Below are 26,461 nucleotides of genomic sequence, written 5' to 3'. Positions count from 1 at the left end.
AGTTAAACAGCCCCCCCAAAAAATAGTATTATTTGCTGGAGGTCACTTTTACTATAATTTTTAGAATGTGGTAAAAGAAAAAATAATAGCAAGAACAACATTGGAAATATGTTGGTTTTATGTTATTTCTGATGAAATACTATGTGAAGATATTTGTCTAGGCCTGATGCTGAGAATAATATAAGAATTGTGCAGGGCATGGTGGCTCATGCCTCTAATCCCAGCACTCTGGGAGGCCGAGGCTGGTGGATCACCTGAGGTCAGGAGTTCCAGACCAGCCTGGCCAATATAGTGTAACTGCGTCTCTACTAAAAATACAAAAATTAGCTGGGCGTGGTGGTGGGCAAATGTAATCCCACCTATATGGGGGCTGAGGAAGGAAAATTGATTGAACCCGAGAGGTAGAGGTTGCAATGATCCGAGATCGCGCCATTGCACTCCAGCCTGGGTGACATGAGTGAAACTCCATGTTTAAAATAAAATAAAATAAAATAAATCATAAATCATAAATCCATGAGAAAGAATAATAGTATTCTCCCACCACCCTTAACTCTAGTACTTTGAAAAGACACATTTATTAAACAACATTCTCCCTTTTAGCTGACATCATCATGATTATTATCATCATCTACAGTTACATCTATCTTATTAAATGATTTATATTGGAAATGTTTACATTTATAATTTGGGCAAAGTCTATGTAATTTCTAAGGGACATCACTGTGGGAAAGTTACATTAGTAAACAGCAAGGTTCAAGTCAAGCTGAATACATTTAGATTTAGAGAGTTAAGTGTAGTGTAGTTTAAAACACATTGCTTAAGAAAACAATTATAGATGATATTAAACCAATCACCGGAACAGTATAAAAAGATTTTGATTTTAGTATAAATAAAATTGCTTAATAAGAAAAATAAATAAACAATTTCATGATCAAGCTCTTGTTTCTAAAGATAGGATTTTGGGGCTAAATAAATAAAAGATGTAAGTCCACATCTTCTCTATTGCATCTAGGTAATGCTGGAGTTCAAAAGCACAGAGTCCCATTTTTACAACATAAGCAAAGTGAAAATTAATTCCTGGAATACAATGATGTAGCTGTGGTTGATGAACTATAATTTATCTATTGCAGTGATATTTTCAGATGGAGTGCTGCTCATTGAGTTTCCTTGGGAGGAGATTTTGTGGTGTGGACCTAGCAACAGACACCTACATTAAACAACAGACAAACTACTATCCCAAAAAAACCTACTAACATCAACTTAATTTCCAGTTTCTTTCAAATTGAAGGTAAATTCCAAGATGAAGCTTCTATTCTATTCTCTGAACAAAGTGTTGGGAAAAGAAGAAATTTGTTACTATTTTCATTACTAACATACTAAAACAAAAAAGAAAAAACCCAAAAATCAAAAACACATTTAAAAAGAACACGGTGTTAAGATTAGTTTGTTCAGTTTCCCTGTAGAAAATAATTTATGGAAAGAGAATAAAAGATTATTCTGAACACTAAAAGAGTAAGACTAAAATAATGAATTATCCATATTAAGAATCTATAGACAGAGTTAATCAGTTAGATGGAGTAGAAGAGATAATTAGTGAATTGGAAGATAGCTACAAAGAACGAAGAATAGAGAGAAAGAGATGGAAAACATAAGACTAGAGGGTAACATTCATGCTACAGTCAGAATATATAACATACTTCTGGAGTTCTGTAAGATTAGAGGAGAGAAAATAGAGTAAGAGAAAAATACAAAGTTGTACTGAAAATACAAAGTTGAACATGCAAGAAGCATGTGTTTTTCGAGTAGCCCACAATAGTTACACAATTGCTGAGTATTTTAAATAAAAAATTAGTATTTAAAAATTAAGTAGACTCAAGAGAAAATCTTATTCAAAGGCTTCAACATGAGAGAGAAGTTTGATAAATATTGAAAATGGGTTGAAAAGCCCAAATGGGAAAATAGGGCTATGTCTACCTGGTTGATCTCCCTGAAATTAATTTTCCATTTTAGAAATTATAGGACAACAATTCCTTCTATCCATGAGGGGGTGTATATGTGTGTGAGTGTGTTTGTGTTAACGAGCTTGTTAACAATAAATTATACAAAAGTATTCATAGCAACCAGGCTTTAAGAATTATGGGCCTCTCAGAGGTTCCTAAGAAAATCTTGAATGCTTTTGCTAGGAAAAGTTGGGATTCACTCAACATATTACTGGCATTGAAAAATTAAATCTACTTTGATGATGATCCTAGTTGTTCCCAAGCTCCCTTTACTGGGTTATACAACCAATGTGTCATCTATGAAATGGGCTATAAAATTTTCTCTAACAACTGAAGTTGCTGAACACAAATTATGGAGAAGTTAAACAAGGAAAAAATTGCAGAACAATTAAAAAACTCTTCCTTGGCATGCGAGTAGATGAGCATTCACCTTTCACTTCAACACCTATATGGAAAATTTTATCTTACAGCAAGGACATTGTGTTTGAATAAGAGTTAATTTGAGCTGTTTTGGAAATTATCATGTTTTCCATAAAGGCAGCATTGATTTCAACCATTAGCATAATGAGATGCTTTCCTGTTTGACATCGGTCACAGAATTTAAAAGGAACGAGAATATTACTGCACATTCAGGAATCAGGTACACACAGAAGTTAAGGTCAGGACTTTAAGGGGAATCTTGACCAGTGATATCAGGCCTGACTTTAAAAAAATTCAGATATGATAAATTTACTACCAATCATTTTTTCACTAACAACAATAATATATTTGTATTTTCCCATGGACACCTACATTAAGCTTGTACACTATTTTTATATTTCAACATGTTTTTTTCTTTGAGTCATTTTAACAGTTGTTAAACAATCCTGAAATTTCCCTGACAGTATGCTGTTAACTAATGATATTTTTTCAAAGTCATTTGACATAATGATTGATTAACAGAAATATCTCCAGTATAATTACACTTGCTTATAACAAGAGAGTATTTGAAACTTGAAGAAAAAAGGTTAGACAAATTTGTAATGAAATATAAATAAATATGTGTAATATATAAGGCATTATTAATAAGTGTATATGAAATAACAGTCATAGAATGAAAAAGATTAATGTAATTTTTTGAAGTAAAAATACATTCTGAATAAGAATAGAAAAGGGTTTGGAAACTATTGTTTAATAATATTTTATACAAATACAAAAGTGTAAATATTAGCCTGACATTACTTATTTTGGAAAGGATATGAAAAAATGAGAATTTTCATACACTACTCCCAGAATTATAAATCTGTGCCTTCATTTCAGCTGAGTATGGCATTATCTGATTAAGATAAAGGGTCACATCCTAAGACCCAGTATTTTCACTCTTATCAGAATACATATACATACACATGCATGTCACTGAGTTTTAATAGCTAAAGTTGAGAAGTCCTCCAAATGTCTATCAGTCCTACAAATGGATAAAGTAGTAGTGGCATATCTTATACAATTGAATACTATACAGTGAACAAAACTAACAAACAAGACTGGCATGTTCACAATAGAAGAATACAAGGAAAATGAACACATTTGAGCTACATAGAAAATAATACAGATGTGAGAGGAATTACCAAGATGGAAAAATGCATTTAGTATAATCTCATTTACATAAAGTTTGGAAAACATTATTTTTAATACATTGTAATTTATTACACTGTTGATAAAACTCTACAGCGAAATATGAGTGATCATCATAACAATTGGGATAGTCAGGAGGGCAGAAAATACCAACAAGAAGACATATATTGGGATTATCTGGATGGCTGGCAAATTCAATTTTCTGACAAAGGTATGGTAACATCAATGTTAATGTTGTAATTTTTTCTTTTTCTGTTTATTAGGTGTTATTACTCTCTGTATGTATGTTATGCTCCACAATAAAAATGTTAAAAAAGCAGAAATATAAAGTACATTTCTAAGTATAAAGTTAGGGTGATATAACATCTTCTCATAGATACCATTGTAATTAGAGTTTATGCTGAATAAAGGAGAATAGAGCATTATGGTACTAAGAAATGCAAGTTAAAATTTAAAACTTTTCTTTTTTTATTTTGAGATGGGGTCTCACTCTGTTGCCCAGGCTGGAGTGCACAAGCACACTTTCAGCTCAATGCAACCTCTGCCACCTTGGCTCAAGTGATTCTCCCATCTCAGACTCCTGAGTAGCTAGGACAACAGGCGTGAACCACCACACCTTGCTATTTTTTCCTATTATTTTTAGAGACAGTGTTTTGCCATGTTACCCAGGCTGGTCTTGAACTCCTGTGCTCAGGGAATCCTCCTGCCTCAGCCTCCCAAAATGCTGGGATTACAGGTGCAAGCCACCATACCTGGCCCAAAACTTTTATTACATTAGTTAAAACAAAAGAGATAAGCAAGAACTGTAAATCCACCTTCTTAAGGCTAATTTGAATTTGAAACATCGAAATTTGAATATTTATGATTGATAGACAGCTTTTTCCTTATTTACAATTAAATAACTTATGATCCACATTTGAAAGTGTCAGAAATTCATGAATTTCCAATAAATTATTGTACGATGGTTATTAAATATATTAAATTAAATATATTAAAAATGTGTCTCTAAATGAAATGTTTATATTCATATTGTTAGCATTCTAATTTCACAATACCATTCCTGTGTACACTGGTGTGTTGGGTAAAGTATTTTGTTACTATAAATTTTTTGGCTCTGCATTAGAAAAAAAAAATCATAGAAAGGCAAATTTGTAAGGGTATGAAACATTTAGCATGATCTTTGAGTATATATCTTTGCTTATATAATGCTACTTTGACTGCTGTAGTAAAATAATCCAGATTTAGTCACCAAAACTAAGAATGGGAAAAAGCATTTGCAAGAATTTGGCTTGCTAATGATGCTATTAAAAGATGAAATAAAGTTGATACACTGTATTATTACATAGAGTATGTGTCCATGTTCGTATTAAAAAATGTACAAAATCTCCAAAATAGAATCCTAATTGTTAAAGGTCACTTTTCTTATTAATTTTTAAAATGTAGTAAAAGGAATAAAAGCAAATAAATCATCAAAATATGTTGGGTTTACATTATTCTTGATGAAATGCCATGTGAGGGTATTTGTTTAGGCCCGATGCTGAGAGTAATAGAAAAATCATGAGGCCATGAGGAGGAATAATAGTGTTCTCTCATCACCCTGAACTCCAGTACGTAGAAACAAGAGTGAAATCACATTTATCAAATAGCATTCTCCCTTTCACCTGCCGTCATTATCATCATCATCTATGTCTTCATCTATCTCATGAAATTATTTGTTTTTGAAATATTTAATGACATAAGTTGGAAAATAAGTAATTTTAAAAAGATCATCATTGTGGGAAAGTTACAGTAGTCAACAGCAAAGTTCAAGTCAAGCTCAATACATCCCCAGTATCGAAGTCATCTCAAATCTCTATGGAAAGTCTTGTAATTTTCTGTTTATCAAAGCAAGTTAAATGATTGAACTCAAAGTTCAGGAGCAAGGTAGTCAGTCTTCCTTTGATGGGTGGATACTGGGACATTATATATCAAAGGGTCTGTAGTTTAATTTTACAATACATTGCTTAAGCAATAATTATTTATGGACGACCTTAAAGGAATCCTCCTTTCCCTATGATCAGTATAGAAACAACGTAGATTTTAGTGTAAATAAAACTCCCTAATAAGAAAGATGAAGCAAATAACACAATTTATGAGCAAGCTTTTATTTCTAAAGAGTGGGTTTTAGGACCAAATTTTCAAACAGAGGTTAAGACCTCAGATCTTCTGTCACACTTGAGTGAGTGATGATGGAGTTCGAAAGGTATAGTTCTATAACCAAAACTATATTCACGGATAGGGAATAAATGTTGGAATTCCATAGATGCACCAGATTCGGTTTTGTTTCCATGGGACTTCGAGTCTACTTATATCAGATATCCTTCATTTTTTGATAAACATGTAAGTACTCTTTTACTATTTGATCTTTTAAAGATTGTGATAAACTAAGAAGTCTTGATTTCTGCTAATAAAAACAGCGTAAAATTAAAATTATGGGATAGAATGGTGGAGCTGTGGTTGAGATACTTTATCTTATTAATTGAAATGACATTTTGAGATCCAGTATTGCTCATTGAATTTCCCTGTGAGGAGAGTTTGTGATGACCCAGAAAGAGACAAGCTGTTATCCAAAAAGAACTATTCACATCAAATCAATTTCTAGTTTCTTCCAAGTTGCAGGAAGATGCCTAGACCTTTATTTTATTCTCTTCTTTGACAAAAGTATTACAAAGAAAAGAAAATCATTATCATTTTCATGTCAGGAAAGTGGCATGGAGATGGACCTAGGCTGTTTTCTGTGTTCCTTCTCTTGCCCTGCATCAGGGTTACTTGAGTGTTTATGATACATTGTGATATTTCCCATTTTTGTATTGGTTCATTTCTAAGTGTGCATTATAACTTTAATAATACAAATTTGTAATTAGGAGAAATGTCTCCTAGAAATTATTATTACTAGTCTCATTACATACTGAGGGTAAATATTAACTATTTGTATACATTCTTATACAGCTCTAAGATAGTTGAAATAGGAACTTATTTAGTTGCAACATGAGGAAATTTGAGATGACGTTATCTGCCACCCCCAGATCTTTCCAAAGGATTTCTTCTAGCCTTAATTATCCACCTCACAGGACAAACCTTTGCCATTCCCCATCTATTTTTTCTTTTGGCTCCTGAATTCCTGACACAAGGTTGTACATATTTCCCACACTCTTGGTTTAGCAGAGTTCTTTTATCAGTTGTTTTTCTGCAGTAGAAAACCCTCCGAAACTATATTAGACATATATGTCTCACATGTCTTTGGATTTCATTTTTTTGTTTGTCCATAAAGAGATGATTGAACTCATCAATTAACATGCTATGGTGATTTCTGGCTTAACACTGGTCACAACATTTAAAAGTAAAAAGAATGACCCAGCACATTCACAAATTAGGCGTGTATAGAGTTTAAGGTCAGGATACTCAAACAATCACAACCAGTGATAATACATTGAGAGGTGAAGCCAGCTGGACTTCCTGGGTCGAGTGGGGAATTGGAGAACTATTCTGTAGATAGCAAGGGTATTGTAAAATGCACCAATTAGCACTCTGTAAAAACGCACCAATCAGCACTCTGTAGCTGGCCAGAGGATTGTAATGCACCAATCAGTGCTCTGTAAAACGCACCAATCATTGCTCTGTAAAATGCACCAATCAGTGCTCTGTAAAATGCACCAATCAATGGGATCCTAAAAGTAGCCAATTGCAGGGAGGATTGACAAAAGGACACGCTGATATGACAAAAGTAGAACATGGGAGGGGACAAATAAGGGAATGCACCTGGCCACCCCAGCCTGTAGCAACAATTCTCTCAAGTCCCCTCCCACGTTGGCTCCAAAATCTCAATAGGCCCCCAAAACACTGTGTTTCTTTTATAGTGATAGGAAATATATAGAGAGAGCAAAATGCCCTTTACTTTAAAAAAGATTGTTTGGACATGTGGACTGGGGACACTGACCGCTTTAAAACATCACCTATGTTGTAGGTCCCTGAATCTCCTCAGGTTTATTTCTTTTCTTTTGGTATTTTCCTTCCATTCAACATTAGGGTATTTTACTGTATTTAAGAAACTTGTCATTCCCTCATTATTGTACCAACTAATACATTATTATTATTGTTATTATTTTGAACAGGTTCTCATTCTGTCCCTGAGGCTGGAGTGCAGTGGCAGGATCAGAGCTCCTTACAGCTTCAACCTTCTGGGCTCACGTGATTCTCCCACCTCCACATTGCTAGCAGCTGGGACTGCAGGGGAATACCACTATGCCTGGCTAATTTTTGTATTTTCTGGAGGGTTAGGATTTCACCATGTTTCCCAGGCTGGTCTCAAACTCCTGGCCTCAAGTGATCTGCACATGTCGGCCTCCAAAAGTGCTAGCATTACAGTCATGTGCCTCAGGGCCCGGGCTGCAATATTATTAATATATTAAATTAGCACGATGTTTAAAAAATGCAAATTGAACTGAGAACAGAAGTGACATAGCTCTGATATAAAACAGTGAAGCAGTGCTATTATTCTTAATAGAAGGCAAATTGTTTTGATTTCCCTCTTAATGGGTGTAGATTAAGAAACATTCACCAAATCACGAGCCCCGTATAAAGTACCAGAAGCTCTGCTCTGCTCCATGAAGATAGCACTTCCTGAAAAGCATTTGTGAGTGCTGATTTAAGTTTATGGTAGTCTACATTCATTCTATAATCCATCTGGTTTTGATAGAGGTCAGATAGGTTAAGTGCATTGGGTTATAGAAAGGACTACCATCCCCTGTAATTTTTCAAGTGTTTTGTCATGGCAGTGATCAATTCCCTTCCTTAGGGAATGTGGTTATTATATTTTATACATTGTGTTGCCAGTAGTGGAGAATATCAGAGGCTTCCCCTTGGTCCCGCTATAATAATGTCCCTTACTCTACAGTTCAAGAAGAATGTGACAGTTCTGCTAGCTGCCATATGTATCCATTTCAATTACACATTCAGGAAGAGGTAATAGCTACAAACTGATCAGATCACCTTGGGATGGGCATGAGCCGAAGCTCTAGGTAGGTAGCATCTGACCTCCAAGCACTCCCACTGCAGGCTGGATGTGATGGCTCATGCCTGTAGTGCTAGTACTTTGAGAGGCCAAAGTGGGAGGGTCCTTTGAGAGCAGGAGTTCCCTGTGCAGCATATGGAAACTCCATCTCTAGAAAAAATTAAAAAGTTTGCTGGCGTGGTTGTGCATGCCTATAGTTCCAAATATTTGGGAAGCTGAGGCAGGAGGATTGTTTGAGCTCAGGCGTTCAAGGCTGCAGTGGGCTATGATCGTGCCACTGTACTCCAGCTTGGGTAACAGAGGGAGACTCTGTCTCGGGAGAAGAAAAAAGAAACGAAGTTAAGTTCTCACTGGTGTCTTAAATATCAAGATAAACAGGATGAAATCAATAATTAACAATCTTTGGTTCCTGCCTAGAGCAAACAGGTAAAATGGAAAGTACTTATTCAAATAGTATATTAACTCCCAAGAAAACTAACCAAAGACAGTTTTATTATCATCTTTTTTTGTTGTTGTTTTTTGAGATGGAGTCTTGCTCTGTCTCCCAGGCTGAAGTGCAGTGGTGTGATCTCAACTAACTACAACCTCCACCTCTTGGGTTCAAATTATTCTCCCGGTGCAACCACCTGAGTAGCTGGGATTATAGGCGTGCACCACCACACCTGGCTAATTTTTGTATTTCTTGTGGATACAGGGTTTCATCGTGTTGGCCATGCTGGTTTCGAACTCCTGACCTCAGGTGATCCACCTGCCTTGGCCTCCCAAAGTGCTGGGGTAACAGGTGTGAGCCACTCCACCGGCCTATCATCTGCTTTTTATAGGTGATTATACTGAGGTAGGGAGTAGTTGTAAAATGGAGTCTCAGGTCACAGATGTAGCAAGCAGGGAATCTGGTTTCTTGTCTTGGCAGTGTGACTCCAAGATCCCCACTTAGAAACCATTATACTATAAAAAATGAAAAGAAATAAAATCCAAGATTGGAGACTGATTTTAACAACTATTCTTCTTAAAACATTAAGTAATCAAAAATAAATTAAATATAGGAAAACAAAACTGAACTCAGAGTGTAGACAGAGAAGTGTAGACTCTTCAATGAGAAACATTTTTTTAGGTGCCCAAGGAACAGTTATAAAATTACTGAGTATTTTAATTAAATAACTAGTATTGAAGTTTAAGGCTCAAGAGAATAACTTAGTCAAAGGCCTAAACATGAGAGATTAAGTTTGATAAATATTGAAAATGCACTGAAAAGCCCGAGTAAGAAAATTAATTTTTCATTTTAGTAATTATAGGACAGTAATTTTTCTCAACCATGAGTGGTGTGTATGTGTGCGCACGTGTGTGTGTGTGTACGTGTTTGTGTTCATGAGCATGTTAACAATGAGTTATACAAAATTATTAGTTAGCGGCAACCAGATTTTAAGGAACATTGGCCTTACTGGGCTTCTCAGGAAAACTTTGTATGCTTTTGGTAGGAAAAGCTGGGATTCACTAAATCTGGCATTGAAAAAATGAAGATTCAACAGTGGTCATGATTCTAGTTTTGACCAAGCTGCATGTAACAGTGTAGGCATCCGATGTATGATTTATGTATTAGGTTAGAAAATTTCCCCAACAACTGCCATTGCTTAACACCAATTATGGAGAGGTTAAAGAAGGAATAAAATTGCAAAATTATGAATAGGAATATGAACTGATTTACATGCTAGCAAATGAGAATTCATCCTTCAGTTCAACATCAGTATGAAACATTTTATCTTATAACAAGGGCATAGTATTTGAATAGGAGTTAATTAGAGCTGTTTTGGAAATTATCAGGTTTTCCATTAAGACAACCTTGAACTCATCCAATAGCATCCCCCTATGCTTTCCATTTTGACATTAGACATTTTTTTTTTTTAGAGGGCCTCTGGCCTGGTCGCCCAGGTTGGACTGCAGTGGCACAATCTCAGCTTACTAGAAGCTCCACCTCCCAGGTTCAAGCCATTCTCCTACCTCAGTCTCTCCAGCAGCTGGGACTAAGGAGTCCGCCGCCACGCTCGGCTAATTTTTTTTTTGTATTTTTAGGAGAGAGGGGGTTTCGCCGTGTTAAACAGGATGGTCTGGATCTCTCGACCTCCGGATGGGATTACAGGCGTGTGCCCGGCCAGTCAGAGAATTTAAAAGGAACAAAAACATTACTGCACAACCAGAAATCAGGTGCACATAAAAATTAAGGTTAGGACCTTAAAGGGAATCTTGTCCATTGATATTAGGCCTGCCTTAAAAAATTCGGACATGGTATCATTTTTACTAATCATTTTTTTTCCATAACAGTAATGGTAGAATTCGTATTTTCCCATGGGCAACTTCGTTACGCTTATAGACTATTTTTTTTTTTTTTTATTTTTTCAACGGGCTTTATTTCTCCTTTGTGTTTTACAAATTGTATTTATGTTTTAAGAACAAAGTATAATATTATCAACTATAATAATTTATATATATAATGTAATATCTTAAACATTAAAAGAAGCTATATTTCAACATTTCTTTTTCTTTGAGTCCTTTTAATGAGTTGTTAAACAATGCTGAAATTTGCCTTTCAGTATGCTGTTAACTAATAATATTTTCTCAAAGTAATTTGACATAATGTTTAATTAAAAGAAATATGTCTAGTATAATTACACTTGTTCATAACAAAAGAGTATTTAAAACTTTAAGAAAAAATATTAGAATGGCCGGGCGCGGTGGCTCAAGCCTGTAATCCCAGCACTTTGGGAGGCCGAGACGGGCGGATCATGAGGTCAGGAGATCGAGACCATCCTGGCTAACACGGTGAAACCCCGTCTCTACTAAAAAATACAAGAAAATTAGCCGGGCGAGGTGGCGGGCGCCTGTAGTCCCAGCTACTCTGGAGGCTGAGGCAGGAGAATGGCGTGAACCCAGGGGGGCGGAGCTTGCAGTGAGCCGAGATCGCGCTACTGCACTCCAGCCTGGGGCACAGAGCAAGACTCCGTCTCAAAAAAAAAAAAAAAAAAAAAAAAAAAAAAAAAGAAAAAATATTAGAAAAACTAATAAGAAATATGAATAAATAAATATATAATTCATTATTAATAAATGTGCATGAAATCATAGTTATAGAATTTAAACAGAGTAACAATTTTTGAATAAATGATACATTCTAAATTATAATAGAAAAAGGTTTATAAAATGTTAGGTTTAATATTTTCTATATATATAAAGGTATAAAAACTAGTCTGATGTTACTTATTTTGGAAAGCATATGAAGTAATGGGAATTTTCATACGCTGCTCCCAGAATTGTAAATCAGTGCAATTACATTGAGTGTGGCATTATCTGATTAAGATGATGGATCACATTCGAAGACCCAGTATTTGCACTCTTATCAGAATACATACGCACACACGTGCATATCACTGAGGTTTAATAGCTGAAGTTGAGAAGTCCTTCAAATGTCTATCAGTGCTCCAAATGGATAAACAAATTGCAGCATACTTATATCATGGAATACTACACAGTGATCAAAATTAACAAACAAGACTCACAGTTTACAACAGAATAATACAACAAAGGAAATGAACAAATTTGAGCTACATAGATAATAATACAGATGTGAGAGGAATTGTCAAGATGGAAAACACATTTAGTATAATCTCATTTACATAAAGTTTCAAAAACATTATTTTTAGTAATTGTAATTTGTTACATTGGTCATAAAACTCTACAGTGAAACATATGAGTGATCGTCATAACAATTGGAATAGCCAGAAGGGAGGAAAATGTCAACAGCAAGACATATACTGGGAGTATCTGGATTGCTGGCAAATTATATTTTCTTACCAAGGTATGGTAGCATCAATGTTAACCTTATAATTTTTTCTCTTACTGTTTATGAGATGTTATTACTCTATATGTATGCTATGCTCCACAATAAAAAAAATGTTAAAAAAGCAGAAACATAAAGTACATTTCTAAGTATAAAATTAGGGTGATACAGCATATTCTCATAGATACCATTGAAATTAGAACTTTTGCTGAATAAAGGAGAATAGAACATTATGGTCCTAATAAATCCAAGTTAAAATTTAAAACTTTTCCTGTTTTATTTTGAGACAGGGTCTTGCTCTGTTGCCCAGGCTGGAGTACACAACTGCAATCTTGGCTCAGTGCAACCTCTGCCACCTGGGCTCAAGTGATTCTCCCATCGTAGCCTCCTGAGTAGCTAGGACATCAGGCATGCGCCCCCACGCCCTGCTAATTTTTTCTATTTTTTGTAGAGTCAGGGTTTTACCATGTTGCCCTGGCTGGGCTTGAACACTTGTGCTCAGGCAATCCACCTGCCTCAACCTCTCAAAAAGCTGGCATTACAGATGTGAGCCATCAGACCTGGCCCAAAACTTTCTTAAATTAATTTTAAAAAGGGAAATATAATAAAGAACTGTAAATCCACATTCTTAATGCTAATATGAATTTGAAACATCAAAAGTTGAATATTCATTATTGATAGACACTTTTTATTTCCAATTTATTTATGATACACATTTGAAAGTGTTAGAAATTCATGAATTTCCAATAAATTATAGTACAATGGATATTAAATATATTAAATTAAATATATCCAAAAATGGGTCTCTAAAGGAAATATTTATGTTCATATTGTTAGCATTCTAATTTCGCAATACTATTCCTGTTGTACATGGGTGTGTTGGGTAAAATATTTTGTTACTATAAATTTTTTGGCTCTACATTAGAGAAAAAAACATAGAAAGGCAAATTTGTTAAGGTATAAAACGTATTTAGTGTAATCTTTGAGTATGTGTGTGCATATATAATGTTACTTTGACTGTTATAGTAAAATAATCCAGATTTAGTCACCATAGCTAAGAATGTGAAAAAGCATTTACAAGAATTTGGCTTGCTAATGATGTTATTAAAAGATGAAATGAGGTTGATATACTGTATTATTATATAGAATATTTGTCCATGTTTGTATTCAAAAATGCCAAAGAAAAACAAATCCCAAAATAGAATCCTAATTGTTGGAGGTCACTTATGTTATCAACTTTCAAAATGTAGTTAATGAAAAAAGAAACAAATAAATCATTGAAAATATGTTGGTTTTACATCTTTCTTGATGAAATACAATGGGAGGGTATTTGTCTAGGCCTGTTGCTGAGATAAGAGAAGAATTATGAAGCCACAAGGAAGAATGATAGTATTCTCTCATCAACCTGAACTTCAGTACTTAGAAACAAGACTGAAATCATATTTATCAAATAGCATTCTCCCTTTCATCTGCCATCATCATTTCATCATCATCTATATCTTCAGCTATCTCATGAAATGATTTGTTTTTGAGATATTTAAATACGTAATTTGCAAAATAAGGAATTTTTAAAACATCATCAATGCGGGAAAGTTACAATAGTAAACAGCAAATTTCAAGTCAAGCTCAATACATTTAGATTTAGAAATTAAGTGTAGTTTATTTTACAATACATTGCTTAAGCAAATAATTATTTATGGATGACCTTCAATGAATCCTCCTTTCACTATGATGTTACAGAAACAATTTAGATTTTCGTGTAAATAAAATTACCTAATAAGAGAGATAAAGCAAATAACACATTTTATGGCAAGCTTTTATTTCTAAAGAGGGAGTTTTAGGACCAAATTGTCAAACAGAGGTAAGACCTCAGATCTTCTGTCACACTTGAGTCAGTGCTGATGGAGTTGGAAAGTTATAGTTCTATAACCAAAACTATATTCACAGATAGGGATTAAATGGTGGAATTTCACAGAAGCACCAGATTCAGTTTTGTTTCCATGGGACCTCAAGTCTACTTATATCAGATGTCCTTCATTTTTGTATAAACTCGCAAGTATTGTTTTACTGTTTGATCTTTTAGATTGTTTTAAACTAAGAAGTCTTGATTTCTGCTAATAAAAAGAGCAAAATTTAAATCATGGAATCGAATGGTGGAGCTGTGGTTGAGATAGTGTATTTTATGAATTTTAATGACATTTTGAGATCCAGTACTGCTCATTGAATTTCCCTGTGGGGAGAGTTTGTGGTGATGACCCAGCAACAGATAAGCTACTATCCCAAAAAAAGCTATTCATATCAAGTCAATTTCCAGTTTCTTACAAGTTGCAGGAGGATGCCTAGACCTTGCTTTTATTCTACTTTCACCAAAGTATTACAAAAACAAAAATCATTACCATTTTCATGTCAGGTATACTAAAAGTTTAAAAAGCTCTTTTTTTTTTTTTTATAAGAATTTGGTTTTAGGAATACTTGGTTTAGTTTCTCCATTAGAAAAATGATTTATATAAGGAGAACAAAAGTTCATTTCTACTGCTAAAACAATCAGACAAAAAAAAGAGTAATCAGTTTTGAGAATCCAATAGACAGAGTTAACAACCAGTTAAACACAAGAAAGAATTAGTGAATTGGAAGATAACTACCCATAATGAAGCATAAGGAGACCAACAGATAGAAAATATAAGGCTAGGAGGGTCAGAGACATTGAAGCTACAATCAGAACAACTGACATACTTCTGCAGTTACGGAATATTTGAAGAGAGAAAATGGGGCAGAAGCAATATGGAGATTTTCCCAAAAGTGATAAAGTACATCAGTTCATATATTTTTAGAAACCATCAGACTTCAGACAAGATAACTAAAACCAAATTAACATAAAATGACAGGACGTCAAAGACCAATAGAAAATTTGAAAAGTAACTCAAGGAAAAGATAGAGATTATGTTAAAGGGAATCACTGTCTAAATGACAACCTGAGTTTTAATGAGCAAAAATAAACCTAGAGTTCAATAGAATCATGTCTTCAGTGTATTTCAAAAGTAAAATAGATCTTGATAAACAGAAACTTAAAATACATCTTTTCAGGTGAAAGAAAAATTATTATTATTACTATTTTTATTTGTAGAGTTGGAGTCTCACTCTGTTGTCCAGGCTGGAGTTCAGTGGTAGGATCATGGCTTACTGCAATCTGGAACTCCTGGGCTCAAACCATTCTCCCACCTCAGCCTTGTGAGTAGCTTCACTGTGCCTAGCTAACTTTTTCATTTGTTGTAGAGGCCGTTTCGCTGTGTTGCACAGACTGATCTTGAACTCCTGGGTGCTCCTGACCTAACCTTACAAAATGTTGGGATTATGGTTGTGAACCACCCTGACTAGCCAGTAAAGGGTCTTATTGAAACTATTGAATATATAGTTTCATATATATAGAATATATATGTTGAATATGCAAGAAGGAATACAAGTTAATGAAACTGGTAAATAAGTGCATAATTCTAAATGAATGTTTACTTTAAAAATAATAATGTCTTATTGGGTGATTATATAATTGATAAGATACATGCAAATGGCAAAATATAGACTGGAGGTAAAGGTGACAGGAGTAAGTTTAAATTACTTTTTGAAATATTATATGTCTATGAAGAGATTTTGAACAATGACAATGTAATTCTACTCAAAGGTATATATACAAAGGAATTGTATCAAATGATATAGGAAAGAATGTTGTAGTAGAATTACTCATAACTGTTCAAAAAAGAAGCTGACCAAATATATATTAAGGTTGGATGAAACATTAATTCCATACAATGGAACAATATAGAGAAGTGAAAAAAAATCACATGTACATGCAACTACGTGACTAAATTTCAGAAACACAATGTTGAGTCCAAGAAGCCACAAACAAGAAGAACATGTAGGATTGCACCTACACACAATTCAAAGCAAGTCAGACCAAGCTATGCAGTTTAGAGTTGCATACCTAGATGGTAAAGTATAAAGAAATGTAAGGAAATATTCATCATAAATTACAGATATTGCTTACTCAGGAGATGCAAAGAAGGGTTGAGGGGCTTGGAAAGTGGCCTGGAGGTGGACCAGGGCTGTTTTCAATGTTCCTTGTATTGCCCTGCATCATGGTTACTTGAGTGTTTACAGTGAATTGTGGTATGCCCCATTTTTGTACTGGTTCATTTCTAAGTGTGCATTATAACTTCAATATACAAATTTGTAATTAGGAGCAATGTCTGATGGAAATTATTGTTACTCGTCTCATTATATACTGAGGAGAAAGATCAACTATTTGTATACCTCCTTATACAACTCTAAGATAGTTGAAATAGGAACTTTCTTATTTAGTTGCAGCATGAGGATGTGAGATGATGTTATCTGCCACCCCCCAGATCTTTCCAAAGGATTTCTTCCAGCCTTAATTATCGATCTCACAGGAACAAACCTTTGCCATTCTCCACATATTTTTTCTTTTGGCTCCTGAATTCCTGACACAAGGTTGTACGTATTTCCCACGCTCTTGGTTTAGCAGTTCTTTTATCAGTTATGTTTTTCTGCAGGAGAAAACCCTCCAAACTATATTAGATGTTTATATCTCACATGTCGTTTGATGTCTTGTTTTGTTTTGTTTTGTTTTGTTTTCTGAGACAAGGTCTTACTCTGTTGCCCAGGCTTCAGTGCAGTGGCACCATCTCGACTCACTGCAACCTCCGCCTGCAGGGTTCACGCCATTATCCTGCCTCAGCCTCCCGAGTAGCTAGGACTTCAGGCACATGCCACCACTCTCGGTTAATTTTTGTATTTTTAGTGGAGACAGTGTTTCTCCATATTGTCCAGGATGGTCTCTATCTCTTGACCTCCCGATCCACCCACCTCGGCCTTGCCTATGCTCTGCCTGGATTTCATTTTTCTAAGCTGGGTTTGGTGGATGGTTGTGGTGATTTGAGATGGGCCAAATTCTGCATCTTGGAGGACGTTAGAGTTTTGTCAATTTAGTCTGAATCAGGTAGCGGCAATCTGACGTCATTAGTTTCTCATTCTCCTTCTGGGAACAGTGTACTAGCCAGGCGATGTTCTCATAGGAAATGGAAAGAGGAAGAATCCCCAACATGGAAGCCATCTCAAATCTCTATGCAAAGTGTAGTAATTTTCTGTTCATCAAAGTAAGCTAAATGATTGAACGCCAAATTCAGGGGAAAGGTAGTCAGTCTTCCGGTGATAGGAGGATACTGCAAGATTATATATCAAAGGGTCTGGTTCTCAGGAATTCTTATAAAATTTCTAAATATTTTATATAATAATAAATATGTAAGCATTAGACTTGAAAGAAACCTTACCAAAGTCCTAAGAATTAGAGATATGTTTGGTAAATAAGTATCATTCATGGGCTGAAAGCCCTGAGTGGGAAAATAGAACTAATTTCATCTGGACAACAACTTGGAAACTCATTTTTTATTTTGGAAATTACAAGAAAGTTATTTGCTCCATTCATAAGTGGTGTGCACATGTGGGTATTTTTGTGCACATTTATGAGCTTGTGAATAATGAAGTTATAAAAAAGTATTAGCAGCAACCAGATCTCATGGAACATTGGTCTGCCTATGGTTCTCAAGAAAATCTTAGATGCTTTTGATAAAATAAGTTTGGATTCTGTGTATTTAAATCTGTCATTTAAAAAAGGCCATATTGGTGATGATCTTAGTTATGACAAAGCTCCCTTTGAGAATTCAGAAATTTACTATATGATCTCTGTATTGGGTTAGAAAACTTCCCTAACAACTGAAATTGCTAAAGATAAATGATGGAGAGGTTACACAAGGAAAAATTGCAAACACTGAAAGTGAATATGTCCTTATTTGCACACTAGCAAATGAGGATTCAGGTTTCATGTCAATTTCAATGTGAATAATTCCAGCCTAGAACAAGAACAGACAGTGAATGAATGAGTTAATTTGAGTTGTTTGAAAATAAGAATGTTTTCCATAAGAGATCATAGAACTCATCCATTAGCACACTATGGTGATTTCCGGCTTGACCCTGGTCACAACAATTAAAAGTAAAAAGAATGTCACAACACATACACAAATCAGGTGCATATAGAATTTAAGGTCAGGATATTCAAGCAATCACAACCGGTGATATTACACTGAGAAGTGAAGCCAGCTATATTTCCTCAATCCATTGCGGAGTTGGAGAAAGTTTCTGTAGCTAGCAAGGGGATTGTAAAATGCACCAAACAGCACTGTGTAAAACCATACCCATCAGCGCTCAGTAGCTAGCCAGAGGATTGTAAAATGCACCAATCAGCGCTCTGTAAAATGCACCAATCAGCGCTCTGTAAAATGCACCAATCAGCAGGATCCTAAAAGCAGTCAATCACAGGGAAGACTGAAAAAAGGTCACTCTGATAGGACAAAAAAGGAAAATGGGAGGGGACAAATAAGGGAATAAAAGCTCGCCACTTCAGCCACCAGCAGCAACCTGCCTGGGTGTGGAAGCTTCTCAATAAACCTTGCTACCACTAACTCTTTGGGTCTGTGCCATCTTTAAGAGAGGTAACACTCACTGTGAAGGTCTACAGCTCTATTCTTGAAGTCAGCGAGATCACGAACCCACCTGCAGGAACCAACTCCGGATACAACACCAGCATTTTAAAATCTTCTTTTTGTCTGTTCAGACATGATAACTTTTCTACCCATCATTTTTTCCATTCTAGTAATGGTTACATTTGTTATTGGAAATTTTGCTAATGGCTTCATAGCATTGGTAAATTCCGTTGAGTTGGTCAAGAGACAAAAGATCTCCTTTGCTGACCAAATTCTCACTGCTCTGGCGGTCTCCAGAGTTGGTTTGCTCTGGGTATTATTACTAAATTGGTATTCAACTGTGTTGAATCCAGCTTTTTATAGTGTAGACCTAAGAACTACTGCTTATAACCTCTGGGCAGTAACCAGTCATTTCAGCAACTGGCTTGCTACTTGCCTCAGCATATTTTATGTGCTCAAGATTGCCAATTTCTCCAACCTTATGTTTCTTCACTTAAAGAGGAGAGTTAAGAGTGTCATTCTGGTGATGCTGTTGGGGCCTTTGCTATTTTTGGCTTGTCATCTTTTTGTCATAAACGTGAATGAGATTGTACGGACAAAAGAATATGAAGGAAACATGACTTGGAAGATCAAGTTGATGAGTGCAATGCACTTTTCAAATACGACTGTAACCATGCTAGCAAACTTAGTACCCTTCACTTTGACCCTACTATCTTTTGTGCTGTTAATATGGTCTTTGTGTAAACATCTCAAGAAGATGCAGCTTTATGGTAAAGGGTCTCAAGATCCCAGCACCAAGGTCCACATAAAAGCTTTGCAAACTGTGATCTCCTTCCTCTTCTTATGTGCCATTTACTTTCTGTCCATAATGATATCAGTTTGGAATTTGGAGAGGCTGGAAAGTAAATCTTTCTTCCTGTTCTGCAAAGCTATTAGAATCATGTATCCTTCAGCCCACACATTCGTCCTGATTTGGGGAAACAAGAAGCTAAAGCAGACTTTTCTTTCAGTTTTGTGGCAAGTGAGGTACTGGGTGAAAGGACAGAAGCCTTCATCTCCATAGATTCACAAGAGGAGCATAGTGTGTCTTCTAGCAGAAAACAAACTGGTGGTGTATGAAACATTTTCTATTTCTTACTGGTTTTTCTGTAAAATATGTGGATGAATAATTTCCAAACACATACCTAGAAAAGTCTTTGACCTAAAATTATTTATATATATGTGTGTGTGTGTGTGTGTGTGTGTGTGTTTATGAGTGTATGAAAACTTAGGAACAAGGACACGAACATGTTCTTTTTTTTCATACAAACTGCCAAATTATACAAAATATGACAAAAATTCCTCAGAATTATGAAGCCATGTGTATTTCATTCATGTATTTTATATTTCATTTGTAGAATTATGATGTCTATTTATAATTATTAAGGACTAGCAGCTTATTCCATGAAAAATATTCTTCTTTTCTATTGTTATTTGAACCACACAAATATATCACAGTGAGCTTATAATTCATTGCTTGAACCTATAACTTATTTGATGGTAAGGTCTTTCAATTTGATATCAATAATGAGGATGTATCTTTGGGGTTTTACTCCATTATGAATTTCTATTTTCTGTTTAGTAAAAAGCAATCAGAATTATTGTTAGAAAACAATGCACAGAATGGAAATCGAGTGACAAGCGTATGCACAGTAAATTTCGTGTATGTCTGCCATAAGCAGTACTGAGGAATATTAGATTTCATACAAGTATGTGAAGAGCTAAAAATAATCTCTTTGGTAACAAAGGGATGAAAAATCATGGTGATGATCTCTATTGCTATTATCCATTTTCATATGCAGTTAGAAACGTCATTTCTTCCAGCTTTTGAGTTAAAGAAAAGCCGTTTTAGAAGTTGAGATGTGATGTAAATTATTTTAGTATTTTTTTTCTAAAGCACTCTTAAGCCCCTGAATTGCTAATTGTATCCTTATCTTCCATTTAGAATATTCCTTGAAAACTTCAGATAAGAGAACTCAAATCTTCTCTTTTCCAAAAAAACTATCAATATTAAAATAGAAATTATGAAAAATAATTCAGTGAAACATTTTGTAAATGTTAAAATAGTATCTATGAAATCTATGTATTAATTATGGGATGTGCCTTAACGTTGTAATTTTGTTGTCAATGATGAAATGAAAATGTGTTGATATATTCATTTATACAATGTTCTATTGTAAGAAAGAAACGTACACTCTTGTTCACAGCTAAATTCTGCCTGACTGTTTTAAGTCTTGGTGTAATGAAATTTTAACGATGTCATTTAAACCTTAAGATAAATCATCCCCACACCTGATTTACGTATTTTTTTTTAAATTCTGTATCTTCCTCAGTACAATATAAGAACTGTAAAAAAAGAGATCGTGTCTGTCCAGCTTTCTGGACAGACCCCAGGAACTAGAACGCAGCACCAAGAATAGAAGATCAAAAATGATAATTTAAATGAACAAATAAATGGGTGGATAAAATGGGTAAGTTGATGTGGTAAACCAATGAAAAGGAAATAAATCACAAAATCTGCAGTTGCGTGAATTCCCCTGTTCTGGTTTCAGGTTAGGGTTACAAGCTTATCCAAGCAGAATCTTTCATCAAAGGAAAAGTTTGGCTATTCCACAGTTTTAGGGGAAATATCACAATAATACAGTCTTGATGAAGCTGTATCAGATGTCTGAATTGGAAACAAAGTAGAACATCAAAATCATATGGCACCTATTACAATATTTTTTAAAAAGCATATAAACAACTTTGGTCTATTTGAATACGTGTTTTTTTCTATTGTGAATTACATATGTATATTATGATATTTTCTAGTTGATTATTATTTAAACAAAAATGGCATGTCATTTCAAAAAATTGAGTTAGTAACCAGCTACTTTACTAAAATGTTTTCAATTTAATAACTATTATTAAAGTGATGACATTTATTTAGAAGTCAAGTTCAAGACAAAAGTGGTAAGGACATGTGGAAATTGAGACAGAAACATGAAACAATGTGTGGTAATGTCTGGTGTGACTCTGCTGGCAGCCACTTCACAGTGAGGTGAGAGAGACAGAATGGTGGTCATTAGATACGTGCACTTGGCTCCCAGCTTTTTTCCAGAAGGGCTACAAGGGGAAACCACAGCCAACATTAGTCCATGGAAGAGAGAGAGGAGGGAGAATGTTTCTGCTCAGCTATCATTGGACTTCTATATCCTATTGGCCAGAGTTTACCTGAGGCAGAACTACCATCTCTGTTGTTCTGTCTTACATCATCTAGTCCCTTGGTGGAGGTTTTGAAAGTCAGACTTCATGCCCACTGTGTGGTGATGCATTCACGTTCCAAACGGAAGGTTGATCTGGTTCAGGCAAGGTGCTGACCAGGGGAATGGTAGATAGTGAAGGGAATCTAAGAAAGCACATGTCTGTGTCCAGTGCAGTCCGATCCTTTTGCCACTCAGATGTGCTCATGCCCTCCAGTCATGGCTGGCTTTAGGAGCATGTGACTTGCAGAGCTGCACAGGGTTTTGTGCCTAGAGGGGCTTGTGCTTAGATGAACTCTATGCTTGGATTAATGTTCTGCACTTGCTGCTTTTTTTTTTTCTTTTTTTTTTGTCAGGCAGAGGATACTCCTCCTCTGAAGAGGGAATGGTCTTGCACTAATTCCATAGGGATTTGCTCTCTCTTCTCCCACAGGCTTGTCAGAGACGTGCACAGAGTCCTATAATGCCCACGATGCATGCCGCTGGATCATCTGGCACAGTGGCCAGAGCAGCTTGGACCAGAGACTATATCTGCTCTGGTCCCTATACCATGCATGTATAGGACAGACTTCATGTAGCCCAGCTAAAATAATTAAATTGAGATTTCAGTTATCATGAAGCACAGTGAAGACAGAGATAACAACAAAAAACATTACTTTAGGCAAAGATACTCTTTGCTTGAAAACCCAAACCACATTCCATTGCCTTACATAACAGTCCTATTCCTTATCCATTCTCGTTTCTAGCATGGTTCTAACTCCTACTTTTACTAATTACATTAATCAAAGTAATTCTCTTTCATAAAGAAAACTGGAAGTGATGTGATTGAGGACTCTTAAAAATAACTATTTTGGCAGATGTGCAAAATTCTCAAGCACATATATTACAAATTTCTAAGGTCATATACATCTTTTTTACACTTGTTTGAATTAGCCTACAAAACTCCCACGTTTGTTAACATAATCCAAACAAATAGCCACTCCATAAACATAAAATAAGAATAAAAGTTACATATATTTATTTATTTATTTATATAACCTATGATTGGTGACCACATTTCAGTATTCCATCCTACCGAGAAATTATTGAAAGGTGTTCATGAAACCACTGAATTTAGTATTAGTCTAAGGTCTTAAATTGAACTAGGAATCTTGGAAATTAAATTTAAACTGATAGACTACAGAAAATAATTACTGTTAATATGTGGAATTTTTCATAATTTTTATTCAGTTTATTTGAAAACATTATTTTGTATTTTTTGGTATTTTCACATTATGTGGGCATATTAGTTTACCTTATCAGTAAACAGATATAGGAAATTTAGGTATTTCTTTTATTAAAATGTATTTTTAGGTTTTGTGGATACATAGTAGGTGTGTATATTTATTGGGTACATGGGATGTTTTGATACAGGCATGCGAAGTGTAATAATCACATAATGAAGAATGGGGTAGCCATCCTCTCAAACATTTACCCTCTTTTGTTACAAACAACCTAGTTATACTCCTTTAGTTACTTTAAAATGTGCAACTAAATTATCATTCACTATAGTTACCCTGCTGTGCTATCAAATAGTAGGTCTTATTCAATCTTTCTATTTTTTTTTTTTTTTGGTTGATAACCATTAACCCGCCACACCTTCCCTTTAGCCCCCACTACCTTTGCCTTTCTGTGCAAACCTTTCAGTTATTTCTCACTTATTCAACTTAACGTAATAATCTCCAATTCCATCCATCTTGTTGCAAATGACGGGATCTCATTTCTTAAATGGCTGAATAGTGCTTTATTGTGTATATGTACCACATTCTCTTTATCTATTCATCTGTTGCTGGACACTGAGGTTGCTTCCAAATCTTGGCTATTGTGAACAGTGCTACAACAAACATGGGAGTGTAGATACTTGTTTGATACACTAATTTCCTTTCTTTTGGGTATATACCCACCAGTGAGATTGTTGGATCATACGGTAGCTCTAATGTTAGTCTTTTGAGAAACCTTTCAACTGTTTTCCATAGTGGTTGTACTCATTTGTATTCCCACCTGCAATGTACAATGGTTCCCATTTCTCCACATCCTCACCAGCGTTTGTTACTGCCTGTCTTTGGATATAAGCTGTTTTCACTGGGATGAGATGATATCTCATTTTAGTTTTGATTTGCATTTCTCCGATGATCAATGATGTTGAGCACCTTTTCATATGTCTGTTTGGCATTTGTATATCTTCTTTTGAGAAATGCCCATTCAAATCTTTCACCCATTTTTTGATCAGATTGTTAGATTTTTTTTCCTGTAGAGTTGTTAAAGCTCCTTTTGTATTCTGATTATTAATCCCTTGTCAGATGAGTAGTTTGCAAATATTTTCCCCCATTCTTGTCTCTTCACTCTTCTTTCATTTATGTTATTCTCTAAACTGGTTATTCTAGTTAGCAATTGCTCTAAACTTTTTTTCACGGTTCTTAGCTCCCTTGCATTGGGTTAGACTTTGCTGCTTTAGCTCAGTTGAGTTTATTACTCACTTCTGAAGCCTACTTCTGTCAATTCATCAAACTCATTCTCTGTCTAGTTTTGTTCCCTTGCTGATGAGGAATTGTGATCCTTTGGAAGAGAAGAGGCATTCTGGTTTTTGGAACCTTGAATGCTTTTGGTAGGAAAAGTTGAGATTCACTCAACATATTACTGGCATTGAAAAATTAAATCTACTTTGGTGATAATCCTAGTTATGTCCAAGCTCCCTTTACTGGGTAATACAACCAATTTGTCATCTATGTATTGGGTTGTAAAATTTCTCTAACAACTGAAATTGCTGAACACAAATTATGGAGAGGTTAAACAAGGAAAAAATTGCAGATCAATTTAAAAACTCTTCATTGGGAGCCTAGTAGATGAGAATTCACCTTTCACTTCAACACCTATATGGAAAATTTTATCTTACAGCAAGGACATTGTGTTTGAATAAGAGTTAATTTGAGCTGTTTTGGAAATTATCGTGTTTTCCATAAAGGCAGCATTGATTTCATCCATTAGCATATTGAGATGCTTTCCTGTTTGACATTGGTCACAGAATATAAAAGGAACGAGAACATTATGGCACATTCAGGAATCAGGTACACATAGAAGTTAAGGTCAGGACCTTAAAGGGACTCTTGACCAGTGATATCAGGCCTGCCTTTAAAACATTCAGATATGATAAATTTACTACCAATCATTTTTTTCACTAACAACAATAATACATTTATATTTTCCCGTGGATGCCTACATTAAACTTGTAGACTATTTTTATATTTCAACATTTTTTCTTTGACTCCTTTTAAGAGTTGTTAAACAATTCTGAAATTTCCCTTACAGTATGCTATTAACCTATTATATTTTTTCAAAGTCATTTGACACAATGATCAATTAACAGAAGTATCTCCATTATAATTACATATATATAAGGCATTCTTAATGTGTATATGAAATAACAGTCATAGAATGAAAAAAGATTAATGTAATTTTTTGAAGTAAAAATACATTCTGAATAAAAATAGAAAAGGGCTTGGAAAATGTTATTTAATAATATTTTATATAAATACAAAAGTGTAAATGTTAGCCTGACATTACTTATTTTGGAAAGGATATGACACAATGGGAATTTTCATACACTACTCCTAGAATTATAAATCTGTGCCATCATTTCAGCTGACTATGGCATTATCTAATTAAAATACACATTTGAAAGTGTCAGAAATTCATGAATTTCCAATAAATTATAGTACGATGGATGTTAAATATATTAAATTAAGTATATTAAAAATGTTTCTCTAAATGAAATATTTATATTCATATTGTTAGCATTCTAATTTCACAATACTATTCCTGTGTACACTGGTGTGTTGGGTAAAGTATTTTGTTACCTTTTTTGGCTCTGCATTAGAGAAAAAAATCATAAACAGGCAAATTTTTTAAGGTATGAAACTTATTTAGCATGATCTTTGAGTATGTTCATGCATATTTAATGCTACTTTGACTGCTAGAGTAAAATAATCCAGATTTAGTCACCATGGTTAAGAATAGGAAAAAGCATTTGCAAGAATTTGGCTTACTAATGATGCTATTAAAAGTTGAAATAAAGTTGATATAATGTATTATTGCATAGAGTATGT

The 26,461-nt window shown here is 34.7% G+C and overlaps 2 protein-coding genes across 2 annotated transcripts in view; both read left to right on the top strand.

Moving 5' to 3' along the window:
- MAGOHB (mago homolog B, exon junction complex subunit) overlaps positions 1–26,461 on the top strand; it is a 1,022,454-nt gene that overhangs the window by 439,875 nt on the left and 556,118 nt on the right. The window lies entirely within an intron of this gene.
- On the top strand, positions 19,088–20,113 carry LOC126930764 (taste receptor type 2 member 43). Its single transcript, XM_050748264.1, has one exon. The coding sequence runs from the start codon at positions 19,172–19,174 to the stop codon at positions 20,099–20,101; it is 930 nt and encodes a 309-aa protein (XP_050604221.1). The 5' UTR covers positions 19,088–19,171; the 3' UTR covers positions 20,102–20,113.

The sequence above is a fragment of the Macaca thibetana genome, chromosome 11 (genome assembly GCF_024542745.1).
Source record: "Macaca thibetana thibetana isolate TM-01 chromosome 11, ASM2454274v1, whole genome shotgun sequence".
NCBI lineage: Eukaryota > Metazoa > Chordata > Mammalia > Primates > Cercopithecidae > Macaca > Macaca thibetana.
This window is presented reverse-complemented; position numbering and strand designations above follow the sequence as displayed.

Excerpts from the sequence above, each read along its gene's own strand:
- LOC126930764 (XM_050748264.1), top strand. The coding sequence starts at position 19,172 with ATGATAACTTTTCTACCCATCATTTTTTCCATTCTAGTAATGGTTACA.